At 47.6% G+C, this 19,247-nt stretch overlaps 9 protein-coding genes across 9 annotated transcripts; 2 read left to right on the forward strand and 7 right to left on the reverse strand.

The window, feature by feature from the left end:
- Positions 1-276: 276 nt before the first annotated feature.
- On the reverse strand, positions 277-1,611 carry N7495_007517 (putative chitin biosynthesis protein (Chs5); the record flags this gene model as incomplete). Its single annotated transcript, XM_057210168.1, has 2 exons — positions 277-1,443; positions 1,540-1,611. The coding sequence occupies 2 exons, from the start codon at positions 1,609-1,611 to the stop codon at positions 277-279; spliced, it is 1,239 nt and encodes a 412-aa protein (XP_057059711.1).
- A 331-nt stretch (positions 1,612-1,942) lies between these two features.
- Positions 1,943-2,455, reverse strand: N7495_007518 (uncharacterized protein; the record flags this gene model as incomplete). Its single annotated transcript, XM_057210169.1, has 1 exon — positions 1,943-2,455. One exon carries the CDS (start codon positions 2,453-2,455, stop codon positions 1,943-1,945), a length of 513 nt encoding a protein of 170 aa, XP_057059712.1.
- Positions 2,456-3,023: 568 nt separating this feature from the next.
- On the forward strand, positions 3,024-3,666 carry N7495_007519 (translation initiation complex factor eIF1A; the record flags this gene model as incomplete). Its single annotated transcript, XM_057210170.1, has 2 exons — positions 3,024-3,044; positions 3,238-3,666. The coding sequence occupies 2 exons, from the start codon at positions 3,024-3,026 to the stop codon at positions 3,664-3,666; spliced, it is 450 nt and encodes a 149-aa protein (XP_057059713.1).
- Positions 3,667-4,417: 751 nt separating this feature from the next.
- On the reverse strand, positions 4,418-6,688 carry N7495_007520 (uncharacterized protein; the record flags this gene model as incomplete). Its single annotated transcript, XM_057210171.1, has 6 exons — positions 4,418-4,918; positions 4,971-5,826; positions 5,880-6,006; positions 6,065-6,319; positions 6,378-6,512; positions 6,559-6,688. The coding sequence occupies 6 exons, from the start codon at positions 6,686-6,688 to the stop codon at positions 4,418-4,420; spliced, it is 2,004 nt and encodes a 667-aa protein (XP_057059714.1).
- A 1,238-nt stretch (positions 6,689-7,926) lies between these two features.
- N7495_007521 (CorA family magnesium transporter) lies at positions 7,927-9,804 on the reverse strand (the record flags this gene model as incomplete). The annotated part of the gene is made up of 3 exons (XM_057210172.1): positions 7,927-8,533; positions 8,587-9,212; positions 9,271-9,804. The coding sequence occupies 3 exons, from the start codon at positions 9,802-9,804 to the stop codon at positions 7,927-7,929; spliced, it is 1,767 nt and encodes a 588-aa protein (XP_057059715.1).
- Positions 9,805-10,190: 386 nt separating this feature from the next.
- N7495_007522 (purple acid phosphatase family protein) lies at positions 10,191-12,262 on the reverse strand (the record flags this gene model as incomplete). The annotated part of the gene is made up of 4 exons (XM_057210173.1): positions 10,191-10,587; positions 10,644-11,081; positions 11,145-11,837; positions 11,913-12,262. 4 exons carry the CDS (start codon positions 12,260-12,262, stop codon positions 10,191-10,193), a joined length of 1,878 nt encoding a protein of 625 aa, XP_057059716.1.
- Positions 12,263-12,927: 665 nt separating this feature from the next.
- N7495_007523 (WASP family protein) lies at positions 12,928-15,013 on the reverse strand (the record flags this gene model as incomplete). Its single annotated transcript, XM_057210174.1, has 4 exons — positions 12,928-12,959; positions 13,016-13,200; positions 13,242-14,740; positions 14,804-15,013. 4 exons carry the CDS (start codon positions 15,011-15,013, stop codon positions 12,928-12,930), a joined length of 1,926 nt encoding a protein of 641 aa, XP_057059717.1.
- An 815-nt stretch (positions 15,014-15,828) lies between these two features.
- On the forward strand, positions 15,829-16,088 carry N7495_007524 (uncharacterized protein; the record flags this gene model as incomplete). Its single annotated transcript, XM_057210175.1, has 2 exons — positions 15,829-15,967; positions 16,027-16,088. 2 exons carry the CDS (start codon positions 15,829-15,831, stop codon positions 16,086-16,088), a joined length of 201 nt encoding a protein of 66 aa, XP_057059718.1.
- Positions 16,089-16,702: 614 nt separating this feature from the next.
- On the reverse strand, positions 16,703-17,059 carry N7495_007525 (uncharacterized protein; the record flags this gene model as incomplete). Its single annotated transcript, XM_057210176.1, has 2 exons — positions 16,703-16,950; positions 16,981-17,059. 2 exons carry the CDS (start codon positions 17,057-17,059, stop codon positions 16,703-16,705), a joined length of 327 nt encoding a protein of 108 aa, XP_057059719.1.
- Positions 17,060-19,247: the final 2,188 nt, after the last annotated feature.

Genomic DNA, 19,247 nt, shown 5'->3' on the forward strand with positions numbered 1-19,247 from the left:
GCTTCCATTCTATTGTTTTTGTCAATCATACCTAGTTATTAGGATAGAAAATATCAAGTGGCATTGAGACGGTATCTATTGTACATAACAGTGATACGAGGCGAAATATAGAGGACCTCGGGAGTATCGCATATTCATAACTAATCTGCTTGAAGAAACAGCTTTAAAGCTTGATGACGTGAAACTTCAAACGGTAATCGTAGACGCACATTGGTGCGCAAGAGAGGACGCAGAGCCATGAGTGAAGTCAGGAAAAGGAAATAAGACATGAAACCATTACAATGGGACTTCATTAAAGTCGCCTTCGCCTTCTTTGCTTTTGGCTTTGGGGCTTTCTGGCTGATCGTCTTCGGGCCTATTCTGTGGAAGTGTACTCTCTTTGCTTTCTTCCGCCTGTGCCTCTGGTTCTGGTTCTGGTTCTTCTGCTCTCTCGTCCGCTTCTGGAGGTGTAACTTGCACCTGGACACTCGGCTGAATAGGCTCCTCTGAGGGTTCGTCCTTCGCTGGAGGAGGTGGGGGCACTTTCTCTTCATCTTCTGACGAAACTTCTTGCGCCTGTGCCTGCACCTGTGCCTGACTGCTAGTTTCGCCTCCAGGGAAGGGGGTTGTTGGCGGCTCGACAGCAGGTTGGTCTTGTTCACTTCGTCGTGGCTGGAGGCTTGGTCGGCTCGCTGCAAGTGTGGAAGATGAAAGAACGGATGTAGTGCGTTGGTGGGAAGAACTGTGAATCACACCCAGCTGACGGGCTTTAGGATCGGCGTTGAGATAGTAACCACGGACACCAACGATAGTCCCTTGAGATTCACAGTCATCCACCCACTCCGGTACAACCACTGGAATGTTCATTTCCACAGCCTTCTCCCAGAGCGGGCCTCTTCCCTCCGAGCACACGAAGTGAGTAGTGTCAATGCGGACTGAGTCGATCAACTTGCCTCCAATGCGGTCGAGCGCCAACCCGAGGGCTTCCTTGCGCTGTGGATCGAGGATACCCGGGGTGATAGTGATACCGGATAAGTCGGTCATCTTGTGGGTTTGGCAGGTGAGTTTCTCGGATTGGTAAGTACCGGCAGTTGTTCGCAAGACCAAGTGGAAGGTGTACTCGTTGTGAATAGCCAGACCACTAATCTTTGTGCTGCGAGTCTCGAGTGGGCGCGGTATTGAGCCTGCCTTAGAGCCATTTCGGTACAGGGAGAGAGATCTTAAAGAGGCTGTGGCCAGGTCGATCGGGTCCCACTCGAGAACGAGAGAAGTTTGCGTCGCATTACGCAGGCGGAGGATAGGCGGGGAGGGTGTCTTGACACCGTAGTTATTCAAGATGCGCTTCTGTAGGGATTGGAAAGTTGTCGCGTTGGCTGTCTCTGCGGCATGGTTGCGCGAAACAGTGATATCGACAATGCTACCGGAGGATATATTGTTTGGGAGAAGAACGGAGGGAAATTCAATCTGATTATATTAGCACGATGCATTGTAAGTGACAATGCGATGTTTCGGGGACTTCGAAGGGGTCTCTCGGGCAGGGGAAGGGATGGGGAAGCATACGAGTCGATTGTCTTGGGTCAGAAGCACAGCGACGCCCGCATCTACCTTGCCGACTGTCAAAGAGATCAACATGGCGAGGATAGTCTAGAGAGTAAGGGAGGGGCAAGTGGTGGTCGGAGGTGTAAGGATGGTTGCAGAACAGATGATGCCGCCAGATAGGCAATTAGCGAGGCTTGGACAGGCGGGAACTAGCAATCACTATTTGCTACGAAGTATGTTTACTCTTGACCTTAACACCATCATTTATCTACGCTAAACGTCGTTTCAATCTGAAATAGTATTCGACCTTGGATATTATGAGTAGAGAAATGAATGATATGCAGTTAATTTCAATCCCAAGCGCCAATTGATACTTCCCATATTGTACAGTATAGTCATAATTATAGACATTCCATAGATACCATCAACTTGGCTTTTGAGTATGAGATTTCGATTCTAACTTTGACTTGATCGGACTTCGGCCACGATTCAATGCGCGCAATCTCAAAATATCTCCTAGGAGGCGATCTGCATCTTTTTGCAAATCTGTGAAGCTTTGTTGTACGCACGGCGGGCGAGCAATAACCTCCAAGGAACCTATCAAAGATTGTTTCCGACGGGGAGCGTCGGAGGGGAGTGGATGACCCAACTTGTCGATGCCCCGTTTGTTCAATGCGCTCTCGAAGGCAATACGCACTCGTCGTGCGCACCAGGAGCGGACAACGCGCTTGAACTGATGAAGTGGTGACACTGAAACTCTCCACCAAAGAGTTTTACGGTCACGATTTGCATACATGTAAGCAATCTTCGGCCCAATAGGATGTACAGGAGATGTCAAATAGCGTTGTGCAACTGGAGGAATGATATGAGTTGGACTGTATCGGACGACTAAGGCAGCGGAGCCGGCGGTCATCCATTTTGCGGGGATCGGAGCCATGGTGGCAGTAGAAGATTAACGAGCGGATGATGTATAAGGTGGATATGAAATGGAGGAGTAGTAATTTAACAGTTTCATATCGAATTGCTGAATAAAATGGCCATTGAGAACTTGGGGCTTGTCGGGCCCTGGCCTGCAGATGTTGATACCCGGAAAGATCCTGCTTATTCACCGCGGTTCGAACGGCAGAGAGTATACAACGAAGGAATAGAGATTAAAGTATAGAGAGTCTCAAATGAGAAGCTATTCAAAGTGACTTGGTATTAGCTCGACTCACCGTATCACCAAATATTGTTCGATAATTATTTTTCTGCCGCTGTGAACCTTGGGCGGTAATAATTTTGATGCCTTGAAGCCTTATATATAAGGAACCAAGATGGTGCTTTGTGTTAGTGCCTTATTAAGTAAGCGGCAGATTTGAGTTGACACAGATCCCCCACTCTCTTTCTTCTTCTTAGTTCACCTCGGGGAAACAGCCTCTTCTTTTTCTTCGAACAACCGAAGAAAAGACACCAGTGTACCGACACATAGCGTGACTTGAGTCCAGTGAAGGTCGCTCCCAACCGCTATGCCCAAGAACAAGGGAAAGGTAAGCGCGCAAAATATTCTGCCCCTCCTTGTTGGAATGTGTCATTCCACCACCATCTCCTAGATGGTCTCGAAATAATCTCATCCTGGGCTTATGGGAGTTGGTGAGAGTGACTCATTCTATATCGCTCTTTTGTGCCTTATTCAGCCCCCCCACAAATTTTACTGTTTCAGATTCTAACAACCGAAAACAGGGCGGTAAGAACCGTCGTCGTGGAAAGAACGAGAACGACAACGAGAAGCGTGAACTCGTCTTCAAAGAGGATGGTCAGGAGTACGCCCAGGTCGTGAAGATGCTTGGTAACGGCCGTCTCGAGGCTCTTTGCTTCGACGGAGAGAAGCGTCTTGCGCACATTCGTGGCAAGCTCCGCAAGAAGGTCTGGATCAACCAGGGTGACATTATCCTCCTCTCCCTGCGCGACTACCAGGATGAGAAGGGCGACGTTATCATGAAGTACACCGCCGACGAGGCCCGTAGTCTGAAGGCCTACGGCGAACTGCCCGAGCACGCCAAGATTAACGAGACCGACACCTACGGCCACGAGGAGAACGAGGACAATGTCGAGTTCGACGAAGACCGCGACAGCGAAGACGAGAAGGAAATCGATGTCGACGATCTCTAAGTTCGTCCCCTCAACCCCCCAGAGCTCGATGCTGTGTGTCCTGGAAGAGTGCTATAACAAGATCTGCTCTTATTGCGCTCTCCTGCGTTTCGCCAACCTTTCTCATGCACTGCTTCTATTGAGCACTGTGGCTCATCTACTCCTGATTCCCACGTGAGTCAAGAGAAGGGCTGCCATTCTTTGCTCAAAATTCTTACTATTCCTATTTTTAAGAATGTTCTTGCTGTTAAGATAATGTGCCTCCATTACGGCTCTGTATGAGAATGAGGGCATTTTCTCGCCCCCTCAGGCGCTACTGCGAAAATCCACTAGGCACAAAGCAATCGACGACGATTTTCGGAGTTTTTCGTTGGCAAGTACGGGTTTCTCATGACAGCTTCCTATTTGTCTCTGCAAAGCCCCGTGGTCATGCTACAGAGGAATCAAAAATGGGTGGCGTCACGCATGATGAACCTGCGTGATTGTTACCTTGCATCGCATTGCATGCTATGGCTTTTTCTCTTCTTAGCCTTGCTGTCCTTCCATTCCTTTTCGAGTGATAATGTCATGAAAAATGGTCACTAGAATCGAAAAAAAATTACCCTTACCTTTCTCCATATGTAATAGCTCTCGTAAACCTATAAGCAAAATAATCAAGTGCCTTGGATTACGGGGTGGGCTGTCCATGCTAATTCAACGGGCTTGTTGTATTTTGAAGTTGCAACATATGAAGATCGCTAATGTTCTCTAACATTGTGATATGTCCCTACATTCATGCACTCAAGCTACCCTCTCCATTCGTAGATCCTTTCACACACTCGCCGTCTCCAAACATCGCCTTCGCCGCTGCCTGCCACACAGTCTCCTGTTGAAGATAATTCTCGAGCTTATAAAATAGCCTACATTCTGCGGCTTCGTAAACGAATTGCAGCGGAGTTTGATCATCGTCCGGATCATACTCATTCCGCAGATTGACGTTTCCATTCCAGGAAAATGACGAATCGAGACTTGGGGTCGATTGATTGAACTTCGTCCACTCGGCTCGGGTCAAGAGCGGAGACGAAGTATTGGCCGAGCTCTGGATCAGCTCGTTCGCTATCTGGATGTATCCGTTGATATAGCCAACTCCAAGTGATTGGCCACCCTTTACGCCGCCAACACCTTGCATTGGAGACTCTGAAGGTTGGCCACCGAAGGCAATTGTGCGGACGCCTTGGCGCTTCATGAGCTTAACGAAAGTGGCACAAGTTGAGACACAATCACCGTTCGTAATCTGAATGAGTGTTAGGCGAAACCAAAGAGAGAAGGAGGTAGATTGGACTCACAATAGCAATGTCAGCAGCTGAGAAGAGAGATTTTGCAGGGTTGAGGGGAACAGATCCATAGCCATTGATGGGATAGACCGCAGTCGAGCTAGATGAGTAGTTGAAGTTGGCCAGCAAACTAGAGGAAGAGCTTCCAAGAACTTCATGAGGGCCATAAAGATCTTGCCAGGAGCTGAAGCCATTCGTCTGATTAGGAGTCACCATGTTGCGATACGCGAAAGGATTGCTTGAATCCTGTTTAGTGTATTGCGAATAAGCCTTAGTAAGATATTTCGCCGCATCATGTGCCCGAAACCGAGTCGCAGTATATGGGACGACGTCTGGGAAGAATATTCGAGCCATATCAATACCTATGGTCAAGTAACCGCCAGGATTACCCGTAACATCAATCAGAATGTTCTTCTTTCCGGCAAGAGTGGCATTGTGCAGAAAATCTATAGTCATCTGGGCGATCTCCTTGGGATTTGAAGAGAAAGTAGGCACGAAAAGGATACCAGTATCCTGAAGGCTAGTTAAATTGGAGAAAAAGCCCGCAATAGAGTAATCGGAGTTGCTCCAAGTTGTGCTAGGAAGCCCTGTCACTCCAGATGCCTCCTCAGTACCGGCGGTAGTGCTCGAGTCCAAGGATGAACTCTGCGGGAGGCATTTGGTTTTGAACAGTGCGGTGCCATTTTGATAGTCGAAAAATCTTTCTTTTGGAGTCGCAGTCTTCTGGATAGTCTGTGACGTCCCATTTTCGTACTTGATAATAATCTCCGAGCCATCTTTCCAGTCTGCGGTGGATGCCCAAATTCCATTCACGTCGACGGGGGTGCCAGTGATGCTGCGGACCAATGCTGGGAATAACCGGTTGTATCTGGAACCTTTTAGTAAGAAAAAATACATTTGGGTCAGTATAATAAAACGTACTGCGCATCAGGGTCTTGAAGAGTTTGGCCCAAGGCATACGATTCCAGGTACCGGGCTACATCAGTACCATTTATGGTTTTAATAGATGACACGTCCGTGGAGCCAGCCTCTTGAGCTTTTGCATCGTCTGTCTTGAGTTAGAAAGAGGTGGCCGGATTTAAATATGCAGTGTTACGAGAACATACTCAACGTATACACCTGAGGGAGAGACAACCCGTCGGTGGAGATGGAAACAAGAGGCAGGTCAATATTATAAGTGAAGATAGACTGTGAGCATAGTCCGAATGCCAAATGGCCATCGTATGCCGAATTAGCTAGATGATAGACATCCAGGTCCATTTCAAACTGGCTGGAATAACCGTTGCTGTTGGCTTTGTTTATGATGGACTCAATACCTCCAAGGAGGTCAGTTGAGGGCATCTTATAACCTGATGGAGGATCTGTTGGTATATATTAGCCGACTATATCCTAATCTTCATTTCGTTGTGACATCCATACCTTTGAGAATGTCAACAGTAGATTGAAATTCCAATATCTTGCGGACTTGATTAAGAAAGACCGCCGAACGATCAGGATCAAATGGCATGGACATCAAGCATTGGTGAGCCAAATCGTGAGAGACTTGAGCACTTGCTGCGACTGTTAGCTGCCATACTCCAATCGACCGGGGAAAGCCCACTATCTCTTTGATTGGCGTCCGCCACCGACTGAGCGATCTGCGCGCAAGGTTCGACATCGCGTGCATTCTTGCCGGCCTCAGCAATTGTAGCCAGCACAACTGGTACTAACAAAGCCTTTTTAAGATACATGGTTGTAGAATGAAAGCATGAGCTTGCAATCAAAGGCGAAACCTGATTTCCACAATAAGGGGTCAGTGGACCATTGCTTGTTTTGTCCTTAATTTAGCAGATCTGCGCCCAAGGATCAACGCCAAGACGAAATCGAGCCGTGTGGATTTTAATCTATCAACGTTAAGCAACTGAGCGTTAGAGGCCTCTAGTGTAACCTGGAGTTTGGCAAACAAATCGCTTTGTTGACTCCCGAAGTCACTTTAGGGCATCGATCCCGTTGCCTAGACTACTACTCATTCACATTTTCAACCTTAGAAGCGAATTTGGGTACTATTGATTGTTTGAGGGAACCTCGGAATCTCTCAAGTATTGAAATGGATTCCGTAGTGATCCTTATCCACTTTTAAAACCGGGTGTGAAACTGCGTTCAGGATGGAAAAAAGTATTACCTACAGAACGTAAAGCTGACTGTATCTGAGCCTTAGCCCTTGATAGAAATGATTTAAAACACATCGAAAGTCAATGGTGAGAGGAGAAAGGTGTCAGCCTGGGTCAGTATTTATGTGTAGATGATTCTGGGTATTTCAATGTTAAGGTATTTCAACAAAAGTCTGAATACAAAAAGATGTCGCTTCAGGGCAGAGTGTCTGTGATGCTGAAGTTACAGATCGACCTCCTTATCGTCTTCAATTTGGTCACACGGCCAAGTACCTCCTGAAATCTCGTAAATCAGACACCCTAAGGCAACCCTGTTCATTTTGATAGTCCGTGGTGATAATAGCTCTAAAGTATATCCCAATTGTTATCCTCAAAAAACAGTCCCTCCTGTCCCTAAGGCGATGAATGTTGCCCAAGCAGGCACTATCAACCTCGCAAGCCATTCGTGATGGAGTGGAATGAGAATGAGATACGAATAATACTATGATATTAGAATTAGAGAAATGACTTGAGAGGGTTTGGCTAAACAGACTAGCCATGTCTCTCAGAAAAATGCAGCTTCATCTAAGAATTATTGACTGTTTGTTTTGTTTATCTCGTGAGTCAGCTTCTTTTATCGACACCATGTAAAAAGTGAAGGATCATAGAGAGGAATTGGCAATTAGTATACACAGGCATAGTGTAAGATTGAAATGAGAAACCCCCAAACTCCAGCCTACCAGTTAGAGATTCCCCAATAACGCCATACAAGCATATGTAAAACAGGAGGTATCAATTACAGGTTTGTAGGTATACAAAAGAAGGTTGGCGTGCGCCGTTTAAGTGGAATTGTTGCCGATTTTGGGATCGGTTGGCGCCTCTTGGTTAGAGCTAGGCGTCTTTTCAGTCCTCTGGGCGCCATCGGCATCCAACGGACCGTCAAATGTAGGCGCCGATGTCTGTGTCGCGCAGACAGAAGTCTTTACGGCACTTGCTGCAGCATTTCTAGCTGCAGTATTGGACGCTGCGGCAGCAGCATTCTCACGGAGTCTTTTAATGCGTTCAGAGCGCGCTTCACCAGGAAGACTACCCCATACTGGCTCGATGGAATCGGCCCGCCAGTTAGAACGCTGGCCGCCGATGGCGCCATGCCTTGTGGACAACGGGGTCAAGGAAGTGCCCCCGACTCCAGATTCACCCCACATACGGACTCGTTGGAGCTTGCGCAGCTTGGCAAGTCCGTAGACACAAACAACCGCGGTGAGGGCAAAGCAGATGACTGAAACGCCCCCGAACCCCCAGTCAGATTCTTCGATGAAATTCTTCAAGTTCATTCCGTACAGTGCAGAGAACAGAGTGCCCGTCGCCAGACCCAGAGTTCCAATGCTGACCTTGAGATCGAGCAGCATGAGCGAATTGCGGTTTGCATCGAGAATCGCCTTGACTCTATTTTGGGTTAGGAATTTGGAGTAATTCACTGGAAAAGGGTAATATCTTACACTTCTTCTGTGTTACGAATATTTGTCACCAGGTTGTCGCTAGCCTGAACGATTTCATCACAAACTTTGTGGTAGGACTCAAGCAGCATTTCGACTTCTTGGTGGTCATCCTCATCTCGTTCCTTGCCTGTTGCCCGCTCGGTCAGATACATGGCGGCAAGATCGTCATCTGCCTCAAGCAGATCATCAATGGCATCTCGTACGAGTCGAGCCTTTTGCTCAAAAGTTCCGAGCTTCTTGGAATATATCAGGAGATGTCGAAGCTTATCTCGATCAATGTCTTCTTCAAGCGCACGAAGGACCCTTACAACTGGGTCTCTCACTCCGTTGAACTCCTCTTCCAAACCGGCTGTGACACTGATAAGAACCGATTCTAGGGCACGAAACTCATAAGGTAGAGACTGTGCACCCGTTACTTGTTGGCGCAGCTTGCCTTCTAGATCATAAATGAACAATGACTGCATGTAGGAGTCTGTCGAGCCGTACGCGTCAAAGACAAGGACTCGGTCCGCCTTTATCAGGACACGTAGATGTAACAAATTAATCAAAATGGCGCTTGGTCGGACTAGCATATGAGGTAAAGTGGAGGAATCGATCTTGCGTAGATCCCGGGGAAGAAGGCCGTACTATAACAATCGCAAATTAATACAGTCGCTCATGCTCCGAAGATAGGGTTTAAATTACTTTTGCAATAAGCTCCGACTTTCGAAATTCCCCATTTACGAGAATGACATTTCCATTTGAATCAAATTCCGTGCATCGTATCCGCAATTCGTTCGAAACCTTGGCCGACAATCCGCGACCAATATTGAAGGGGCTCTCCAATCCATCATCCAGTGACGTAGAGGTCTGATTGTGCCCATGCTTATTTTCTTTGGGCTTGCCTTTCCTGAAATCAAGCAGTCGTCGGAGGAGTGGGCGACGGTTGGTCGAGGCATGACGGGCAAGAATGAGCGGCTCCGAAGCGAGCGACAGCGATCCAGACTTCGGTCTTGGACAAAATTTGTTCAGAATTCCTGTATTTGTTACATATTCATTTCGTGGCCTGTCAGTACGGGCCCAGTTTGAGGATCTTCGCGATGATCCGGTGAGTGTACTATCGCATTGGGCTCGCAGCTTCGGGCGAACACATTCTGAGCTGATTGGATAACCGGTCTGTGATCGCAGATACCGCAGCAGTAAGGGCGATGGAATGGACGGCGAGCGCGGAGACAGCATGTCCTGTAACTTCAAAGACGCTCTCAAGAAATGATGATCTCAGTCGCGGCTTTTTTCGAGCGTGTCGGACTAAGATTAACCCGGGCTGAAGTAAATCGAGGACATGAACCGCTTTCCTCCAATAACTTAGGTCCCACTGCTCATCTAAGTCATTTCTTCCTGGCAGTAATTGTGTCCCTATTTAATATCAAATCCATTTATGATTTAACAACAATCGTTGAACAACTTTACTGTTAATCATCGCCTTTATAACGTCAGGTAAATTACATAATAACCTTAGAATAACAACTTTTTCGCTTCGCCCAATTGGTCATAGCATTGATAGTATGGGCCTAGCGATAGCTACCTGGGTCATTTAAATTAGACAACCTTGGAGCCAACCTACATCATTCTAGGGGGACTCTGTGAGAAAGATATCCAGATTTAGGACCAACAGGGCTCTTGCGAAGCTTATAAGCCTCAGAAGAAGGCTTAATGAGCCAAAGAGAGTCACCAACCAAGCCATCATTGCCACGGATATACTCCCATTTCAGCGCAGTGGCGTTAGCAACAGTCATCTTGCTAAACCCGTAATCCTTTTTGTTGAGCACGGCAGTGATGTTGGTCAGGGCCTGACCACTGCTGAACTCGCTATGGCTCTCGATATTACCCGCCATACCGTTGATGATATGTGTTATTGACTTGCCAGCGTTTGTGAAATAGGTGTTGTTGTTTACTATAGAGGCTGTATCGATGGTACCGTTCCTACTAATAGGATAAAGACGCTCATACCAGTGAATGTGGCTGAAGTCAACTGTAAGCAAAGTGTTTCTGGATAATATCAATGAGCATGAACTTACCCAGAGAAGTAGGCGTCAACACCATACTGTAGCATCAATGCTTCAAATGCGTCGCGGATGTGCAGCTGATAGGAGGAGTAGGCTGAACTGTACATGGGGCGGTGGCTCATAACGATGACCCATGGGGTCTTGGTGCGGTCTACGCTGGCCAGGTCTTTCTTCAACCACTTATACTGCTCGTAGGATTTGGTGTCTGATACATTTCCAACGTGACCGAAAGGACCACTATCTGTGATGAAAGTCTCTGACTCGGTAGGATGGGTTTCGTTGCCAGAGACATCTTCTGCGAAAGACCACTCAGGACTCCTGGCGTAGTCGGTTTCACCGTTCAGGGAGATGAAGTGAGCAAGACCGTAGTCGAAGGAGTACCAGAAGTTGCTGACGCCGCCAGACTCAGCGCCGGGCATGCGGAAACGGTGCTGATAGGCAGTGAAGTTTCTGTTGATTTTAATCAGCTATTTGTATCACTTTCGTAAGAGACTGAGCATTATGTGGGCCTACCTCTGCGAAGGCGGGCAGCTATAGTAAGTAAGTGCGTCCTCAGAAGCAGTGCCGTTTGTGATATCATCGTTCAAGTAGGCAGTTAGAACGTTGCCAGGGCCATCAAACTCGGCACATGCAGCCTCATGATTTCCAGGAAGCACCATGTATGGAATTTTCTTGGTGACCTTGCCCAGCCACTGCTGCCAGAGATCCCAGTTAGATTCGTACAAAACACTCATATCACCGCCATTGGGTCCACCCTGGTTGGGAATCTCGCCCGTGGGTAAAGGCTTCTTGTAAGCATCGGTAATAACACCGCCAGGAAGAGAGCTGTCGGTGCCATTATAGCAGACAGGCCAGGAATCCTCACAAGGAAGAATACCAGAATACCAGTCATCTGCATAACTAATATCACCACCGTGCCAGGCAAAAGCGGCGCCTTCATCGACAGCTTTTGCAAGGTACTTGTGGGTACCTTGAGCGTTGGTATATCCCATATCATTTAGAACAGCCACAGTGAACTCAGTGGGATCACCAGCCTTGCGAGCAGTGGTAAAGCTCAGGACCTCAGACTCTGTGGTACCATTTGAGGCCGGAATTTGATAAAAGTAGGTTCTGCCCGACTCAAGATGAGGTAGCGATACCTCGTGGAAGAACTGGCTGCACTGGGTGATAGCCTTGACTTCGGAGCAAGATGGGGTCCGATCATAGCTAATTTACAATAAGTATTAATCCCTGTAACTTTCGTTCGGTGGGCGAGTCAATTGATAGTTGGAAGCAACTCACGTGTGAGAATAACCCGAAGCAATCTTGCTTAAGTGACGAGGGCTGTCACCCCACTTGATAGTGGGTGCCTTGCCTAGTCCGAATGGTGTCTGGAAGTGAATGTGAATGCCATCGGGAATATACGACAGAGAAATCACGTTCACATTATTAGTCGGGTATGATGTGGTAGGCTTGACGGCAGGAGGCTCAACCAGGCGAGGGAAGCCTTTACCGTTTCCATTGATTGTAGGATCAACCCAGTCACCTACTGGAGTAGCTGGACCCTTATACTCATAGGCAGTGTCAACAGCTGGCCGGGCATTGACAGCGGCAGAAAGAGCTAATAGAATTGAAGCAGTGGTGGCCTTCATGGTGGAAAATGGGTGCCCATGCTGTCTCAACAAGGCGATGTGGGCAGTCTTTTATGATGGTATATTTGATTGCCTGCATCGTCATTGTCATTTAGATGAGTCGGATACTTTAACGGGTATTTCCTCCACGTGCATATGAGGTGATTATCCATTGGACAGACATGGATGTTTAATATGCATGGATGGGAGTATACAGATAAAGCTTTCCCAAAAGAGATCTAGTTTCTCCATCAAGCCAATGGCACATGGGGGCAGCAAAAGCCACTCATTGGCTGAAGACACGGCCTCAGCCGATCGTCGGTCTCATTTGTTTTCACCAATTTATACTAGTTCAACTGGAGAGTAGCACTTTCGCTATTACCTAACGGGCTTGATCATCTTTCAAGGGTGTAGACCTCACTCACCTCTATCCATATTCTTACTTTTCATATCGCTGCGTGGGAGTAAGGTTAAATTTAGAAGCCAGTGTCCTTTCATTGGCTTTCAAGTGCTAAAACTCGAAATTTATTTACAAAGCATTAGGGTTCTCTCAATTCAGTACTCAGAATGAAACTTTTGGATAACCCGCCATAACATCAATCAGAAGCAATGCTCAATGCTCGCAAAATGGCCATAAAATCCCGTAGGAATTTTGAAGGTATAGGCTCATTGAAATGAAGCAACTCTTACCAGTCGTCATCATCCTCCTTCTCATCATCTGCAGAGATAATTAGCACTTATAAAGCATAACTATATGAAGAAATTGTGACTTACCACTACCGCTAACACGTTGCTTTCTCTTTGATAAAGCATCTTGCAATGCACTGGCCAGTCCACCCTGGGGAGCACCTCCTGAGCTAGAAGCTGCAGCAGAATCGCTACCACCAGGAACCATAGCATTACTGCGATCTCGTTTCTCGGAATCCTTGACTTTTCTCAAACCTCCGCCACCAGAGGCTCTGATCGAAGCCAATAGATCATCTCGACCACCCCCACTAACCTTAGGTAATGGCGGAGCGGTACCTCCCGGTGCAGGAGGTGGAGGAGGTCCTCTGGAGCTGCCTCCAGCAGGGGGAGGTGGCGGTGGAGGGGGCGGGATCGAGGGCCCAGATCGCCCGGGGGTGGAGGAGGTGGTGGTCCTCCAGGTGCACCAAAGCTCGGTCCGGGTGGAGGAGGTGGTGCCGCGCCTGCCCCAGGAGGAGGAGGAGGGGGCGGAGGAGGAGGAAGACCAGGGCTAGGGCTAGGACGACCAGGAAGAGGCGGAGGTGCGAAATCCCCAGAGTCTGGTCGAGGAGGAGGTGGGGGTGGGGGTGGGGGTGAAGCTGGACCTCTCGGAGGTGGAGGAGGTGCCATTGCAGGAGTTGAAGGCACTGGTCGTGGGCCAGGCAGAGGCGGAGAAGCAGGCCCTCTGGGCGGTGGAGGCGGAGGTCCAGGAGGGACGGCATGTGGAACTTTAGGAGGTAGTTGAGGCGCACCGTCCCCACGAGGAGGAGGCGGCGGAGGGCCAGGAGCAACTGGGGTGCGACTAGGAGGTGCAGGCGGAGCAGAGACTTTGCGGTCTCCCATGAAAGGAGGAGGTACTCCGAATCGAGGTGAAGGGCCGTCGTCCATTGGAGTCTTCGGGGGTAAGGGAGGCGGCCTGGAACCATTCGCGACATTTGACGTGGCTCGTGGCCGCCTCGGTAGTGCAGGACCAGCTGGTTCAACAAGCCTTCCTGCATCGACAAGTGGAGGAGGTACATTGAATCTCCGAGCAAGAGCTGGCGAGGGAGACGGTTCGCGCGGCGGTGTTGAATTTAACTCATCCACAGAGCTGGTTTGACTCTTCCGTACTGGTGGTGGTGGTGGTGGAGGTGGTGGACCACGTCGGCTACCCGAGCTGTTTCCAGTATCTTGGGGGCTAATGTGATTTGCCTTCGGGCCCGGCGGTGCAGAAGGAGGTGGAGGTGGAGGGGCCCTTGGTTTTTGGCTCTCAGCTTCGGCGGCTTGCTTCTGTTCAATCCAAATTTTGATAAAGTCGGAGTTTTCTGCAATTTGGTCCTCTGTAATGCCCATATCCTTAAGCTCATCTAATAAGCCCTTCCACGACGGGTCGCTTGTATCAAACGGCAGATCTGCCTTTACTGGCGCGCTTGGCGCTTGAATCGGGGTCGTCGGCAGCGTGACAGGTATCGGCGACGCAGGAGCGGGAGGTGGCGTGGCGTTCGTAGCTGAGCGATGCAGCAAGCTTCCGAATATAGATCGCCCGGCTTTTCCGTTGGCGACCGGTGCAGGACCCTGGCCTCTAATTGAAGCAAACGGTGTCTTGATTGTATCTTTGCTCGCGTGCTTCTCTCGTTCCTGCACCTTCTTGATAAAGGTCTTGGCCTCTTTCTCGTCGGCGAAGGACAAACCTGCGGGGCAGTCTTCCAGTTCGAATGTGTGGAAGAAAGTACGATCCTGGTTATATGCAAAGTTGTCGTATATTTCCTGGTCCCAGATGACGCCCTTTCCGCTGGGCTGCATTGACGATCATGAGGTCAGCAAGCTCATCTCTTATCTGTCTGGATTCCAATTACTCACCGAGACGTCAACCAACTTGAGCCAAAAGGTTCTCCCGACCAGATCATTGCAAATCACGGCCGCACCTTGCAGGCCGGTGTATGTCCATTTTGAGGTGTCTGGATAGGCGACGTAGAGTCGTGCGACAGCAACCGCGAGGATCTTGTTGGCTGGCTTCGGGACATTGCGCTTCACTGTTTCCTTGTCGGCATCGCTGAGAATCGAGGGCATGACGTGTCAAAGTAGCCCGTGGTGATTGGGGGGAAAGGGGGTGGGGGTTTCAGGCTGGTCAAAGGCGCATAGCAGCCGAGCAGTGCAGTGTGGTTGAACGTGTGGCCCTAGCACGCCCCACGAATAGGATAAGGGCGGGAAAACGGGAATGGTTTCCGCACGAGGTACAATATTAGAACGATGGTCTGGGGAGGAAAACGTTGGAGATGGTGAAGACTGAAAAGGAGTTGACTGGCGGTTGCCTTGTGGGGAGCGGAAGAGGTGTAGAAGACATGATGTTAGGCGGGGAGAGGTGGAGTACATGAAAGTGACTTGGATTTGGCCCGTATGGTGGCCCTATACATGTGGTACCCCTAATGTACTATGTAAGGATTTGACTACTCAGGCCTAAATCTGGTCGTGTTGAAAGATTTTATCATCCAAATTACTTAAATTATGAATAGTCAAGTATATTCAGGTAGTTTACTCTCTACAGCTTGATATCCGCCCAGAAAATACATACTCGTGCAGCCAGATACTAACCCAAGCATTTCTTTTGAACCTTGAAAGCTAGAAAGATTTCAGCGATTATGGTTTCTTTAGGCTCCTCAGTTTATGTTTCGGGCTTAATATTAACTCAGTGTGACTTACATAGGTCATCTAGGCATCCTTGTTCTTAGTATTGCTCAATATTGCCACGAGTACCATCGACGTCATCCCGACAGGGATCTATATAACGAACTGCTTATTTCCAATCTTCTTCCTTTTCACAGCAACCACATATCTGATAATCTTGTCCGTCGCATCATTTTCGATACATTCAACACTTTTCCACAATGCCCGTCATCCCCGATCCAGCTGACTTCCCTTCCCTTGAACAGAAGGGAAACAAAGAGTCTCAGAACAAGTCGGAAGAGCAGCCTAAGAAAGCTTCAGCCACCGACTACTTATCCAAAGGGCCTCAGATTTCAGAGAGTAAGCTACAATATGATGGTAGATCTTTACCAGGCAATAACTAAATCTGGAATCTTCAGATATGCCACCCAAGGCCACCCGAGAAGAAATCGAGGCTCGCATGAAGGAACTGAACAAGTGAAGCTGTCAACCCTTGTAGGCTTGATATTAGTGCTCAGTATCCAGCTATGACGTTCATATTTCTTTCTGGAATTTCTGCTGATCATCGATGGTTTGTGTTCATGTCTTCGATACACGACATTTAATGTACTTAAGAATCAATTTTATTTTTCTCGTTCGTACCTGGTCAAACTCCCAAGCTTGCCCACATCCCTAGGTCAGAACACCTGTACAGTCTAATTTTTGTACATGATTGCCAGATGTTTCAACCTTGGAACCTCTTAAGTTTCCCTATATCCAGGATGGCCAATACCGATCCCTTATTTGTGACCAGTCACCTTATCAGGCTCATACAGGTCAGGTAGGGTACATCGCCTCTTCTTCTTCACGATACGTGGCAGTGTGAATATTCTGCATAGAGATAAACTCGGTCTAGCCATTCATGCAAGCTGTATATTGTATTTCGAGGAGTTGGTGGGCCCACATAGACAAAGCAACGATATATCGCACTCCGACTTGACAACATTATGAAGCACCTCTATTGTCTCCTTCACTTGAGTTTTGGGATTAAATCAATGGATTTGAAATAAATCGACATAGGGAGGATCAAGTCTCTTCAGGCTAGCGTCAAGGGCTTCAAAGATGTGCTTCCGGCTTAGCCCATGATGGTTGATAGCCGACGTTGTCTTTCTCATCATCGGTAATCATCCGACTAACATCATTCCCAATGGGTGCATTCAGCTTCGCGGCAATGAGGATCTTCCCAGGTTCCAGTTGTATGTCTTGATCGCCTTGCCAGGAATCTTTTCGGACTGGCCAGTAGACATTTGCGGTGTCGAAGAAGTTGAGACCGGATTCATAGCAGTGATTAAGCACACGTAGGGCTTATTCTTCCGTGGTAGTCGCATTAAGACGGCTGGCAGGTTCTCCAAAACTCATACATCCAACATCAATTACAGAAATGCGCATACCGCTGCTTCCGATTTGGAACATACTTCATTTTGAGTCTTAATTTCTGTACATGTAGCTGTGGCTCGAAATAGGGGTTTCCACTTGAATAGTATCAGTGTTAGATTGGATTTAAGGAGTTAAGATAATTCGTCATTGAAATAATTATTTGTACAGACTACTTATTTAAACACAAGAGCGACGTTTATTATATACCTGGGCCAAGGTTCTGACTGATTGGTCAATTTAATAAGTGGAGCCAGTGGTTAAGCTTCAGCGGGTAATCCTTAAAGCCAAGAAGAAAGAGAAACTTATTAGCCTAAATATAATGAACAGTGTAGCTTTATTTGACGATATTGCAAATTATTCATCGGAACTGGTCTGGACCAGCTATGAACCACCCAAAATATTGGTGATGTGAGAGTGGGGCAAGTATCATGATAGCCACGTGAAAATTGAGGCTGAGAAGTCCAGAAAGAAGAAAAGTTTCCTGGATAGCGGCCTTATCAGGATTTGAATTCTGATTCAGTCCCTGTTGCTGACGGATCATTGTCTGTTTCAAATGGGCAGTAAAACCTTTTGGCCTTGGAATCCACGGACGAGGAAAAGAAAAGAGCCCGAGGTGGTGAAAAAGTCTTCTGTCGAGTATAATTGAGGAGAGCTCAGAAGATCGAGAGAATGACCGCGTAAAAGCATAGCAGAAGTTACGCGATACCAGGGTCCAGCGAGCCGCAAATCCAGCAGAAACTGTCTGAAGGAAATTGAAGACTTGTTCACAGTCGAAGGGGGTGATATAGTGGGTGTCATGTAAATTGTACCTGCACCCGATTCTATACATACTGACACCGGTATCATTACCCTTTTACATAGCCAATGAACGTCACCTGGGTTATGAGCCTCCCTGACGGCGACGATTAGGGTAAATCGCTGGAAAGGGACAATCTACAGTCAGAATTTCACCATCTGGCAGTCGAGCATCCGCAGTCATTGCCATCGCTAAACTCCAAATTTTCTTTATTTTCGGAATCTGATTTAGAGGTAGGAAAGAGCTGGCGTGATTCGGTCAAATCCACGGGTCCAGCGGGTTCCAAACGCAGTTTAATCCTTTTCCGGCGCTCATCAACGAGTGTTCATTCTTCAAAGCAACAAACCAAAGGCAACAAGGTGGTCTCTGGCAGAGCCTAACGGTGCCTCGCGATCACCGACTTATTGTAGGTTAACGGGCAGTTAGCCTGTTTGTGGTATTCAGTGCCACACTTGAAGCCACTCTGCTCAGGATCCAAAATGTTTTTTTTTTTTTTTCTAAAAAAAAAAAAAAAAAAAAAAAAACTGACCGAGGGGATCTTCAGCATACTTCTCCATAGAGCTTTTATCTACCGGGTGAACCTCGACCCAGTAGGATTTATGTCATACAGACTTGGATCCGCATCAGAAAGTGCTTGTAGGTCACCACCCATGGCGCTCTCAGTACGGAAGGCGCGATGAAGTTCCTGGTTAGGCAAGAAGGATGTAAAAAGGACAGGACTTGGAGTTTGAGAAGGGAAGTATTTATAGGGTATCGGAAGTGACGATGTTGAGCTACATGGACATTTCATTTCCCTGTTTCATTTCCCTGTCCAATTTTCACTCTCACTCTCACTCGGAATCGAATTTTTGTACTATAGACACCCAGCTGTGCTAATTTGAAGCTTTCTAAATTATAACTCGTAGATGGCTACTAGTGTGCGTAAAATGAGACGTCTATAATATATTACTTGGGATATTGGAAGTTTACAACTTATTAACAAGGTAGGTACCTCGATACCTAGCTAGTTATCTACAATGCTTTAATTCCTCATACAAATGCTCATTTGAGCACTAGATATATACAGGGAAGATTGCCTCATTCACTCAGCCTACGAAGTGCCACCCATCCAGGGAGGTCAAATATTTATCTCTAGGTACCTAGATACTTTTGGAAGTAGGTCGGTATTGAAAACTAGGAAATGGAATATATGTTTTAATATCAACCACGAACCTTGGAAGTCTTGGAGTTTTCAGACTCGTGTTCGAGCTATCTTCTAACGTTACTTAGATAGCTTTTGCATGCATGAATAGTTCCGACGCCATGCCAAGGTTGAGATTCAGGGGAGCAAAAGTTACTGGCGCACATTTAGAGAGGTCATAGAGCTGTATCTAACATTTGAAGCTAAATCTTCCGAGGTTAGCGCATAACTCTGCCAGGTGGAGGGTG

Source organism: Penicillium taxi (assembly GCF_028828555.1).
Source record: "Penicillium taxi strain IBT 34144 chromosome Unknown utg000005l_segment0_segment0, whole genome shotgun sequence".
Lineage (NCBI taxonomy): Eukaryota > Fungi > Ascomycota > Eurotiomycetes > Eurotiales > Aspergillaceae > Penicillium > Penicillium taxi.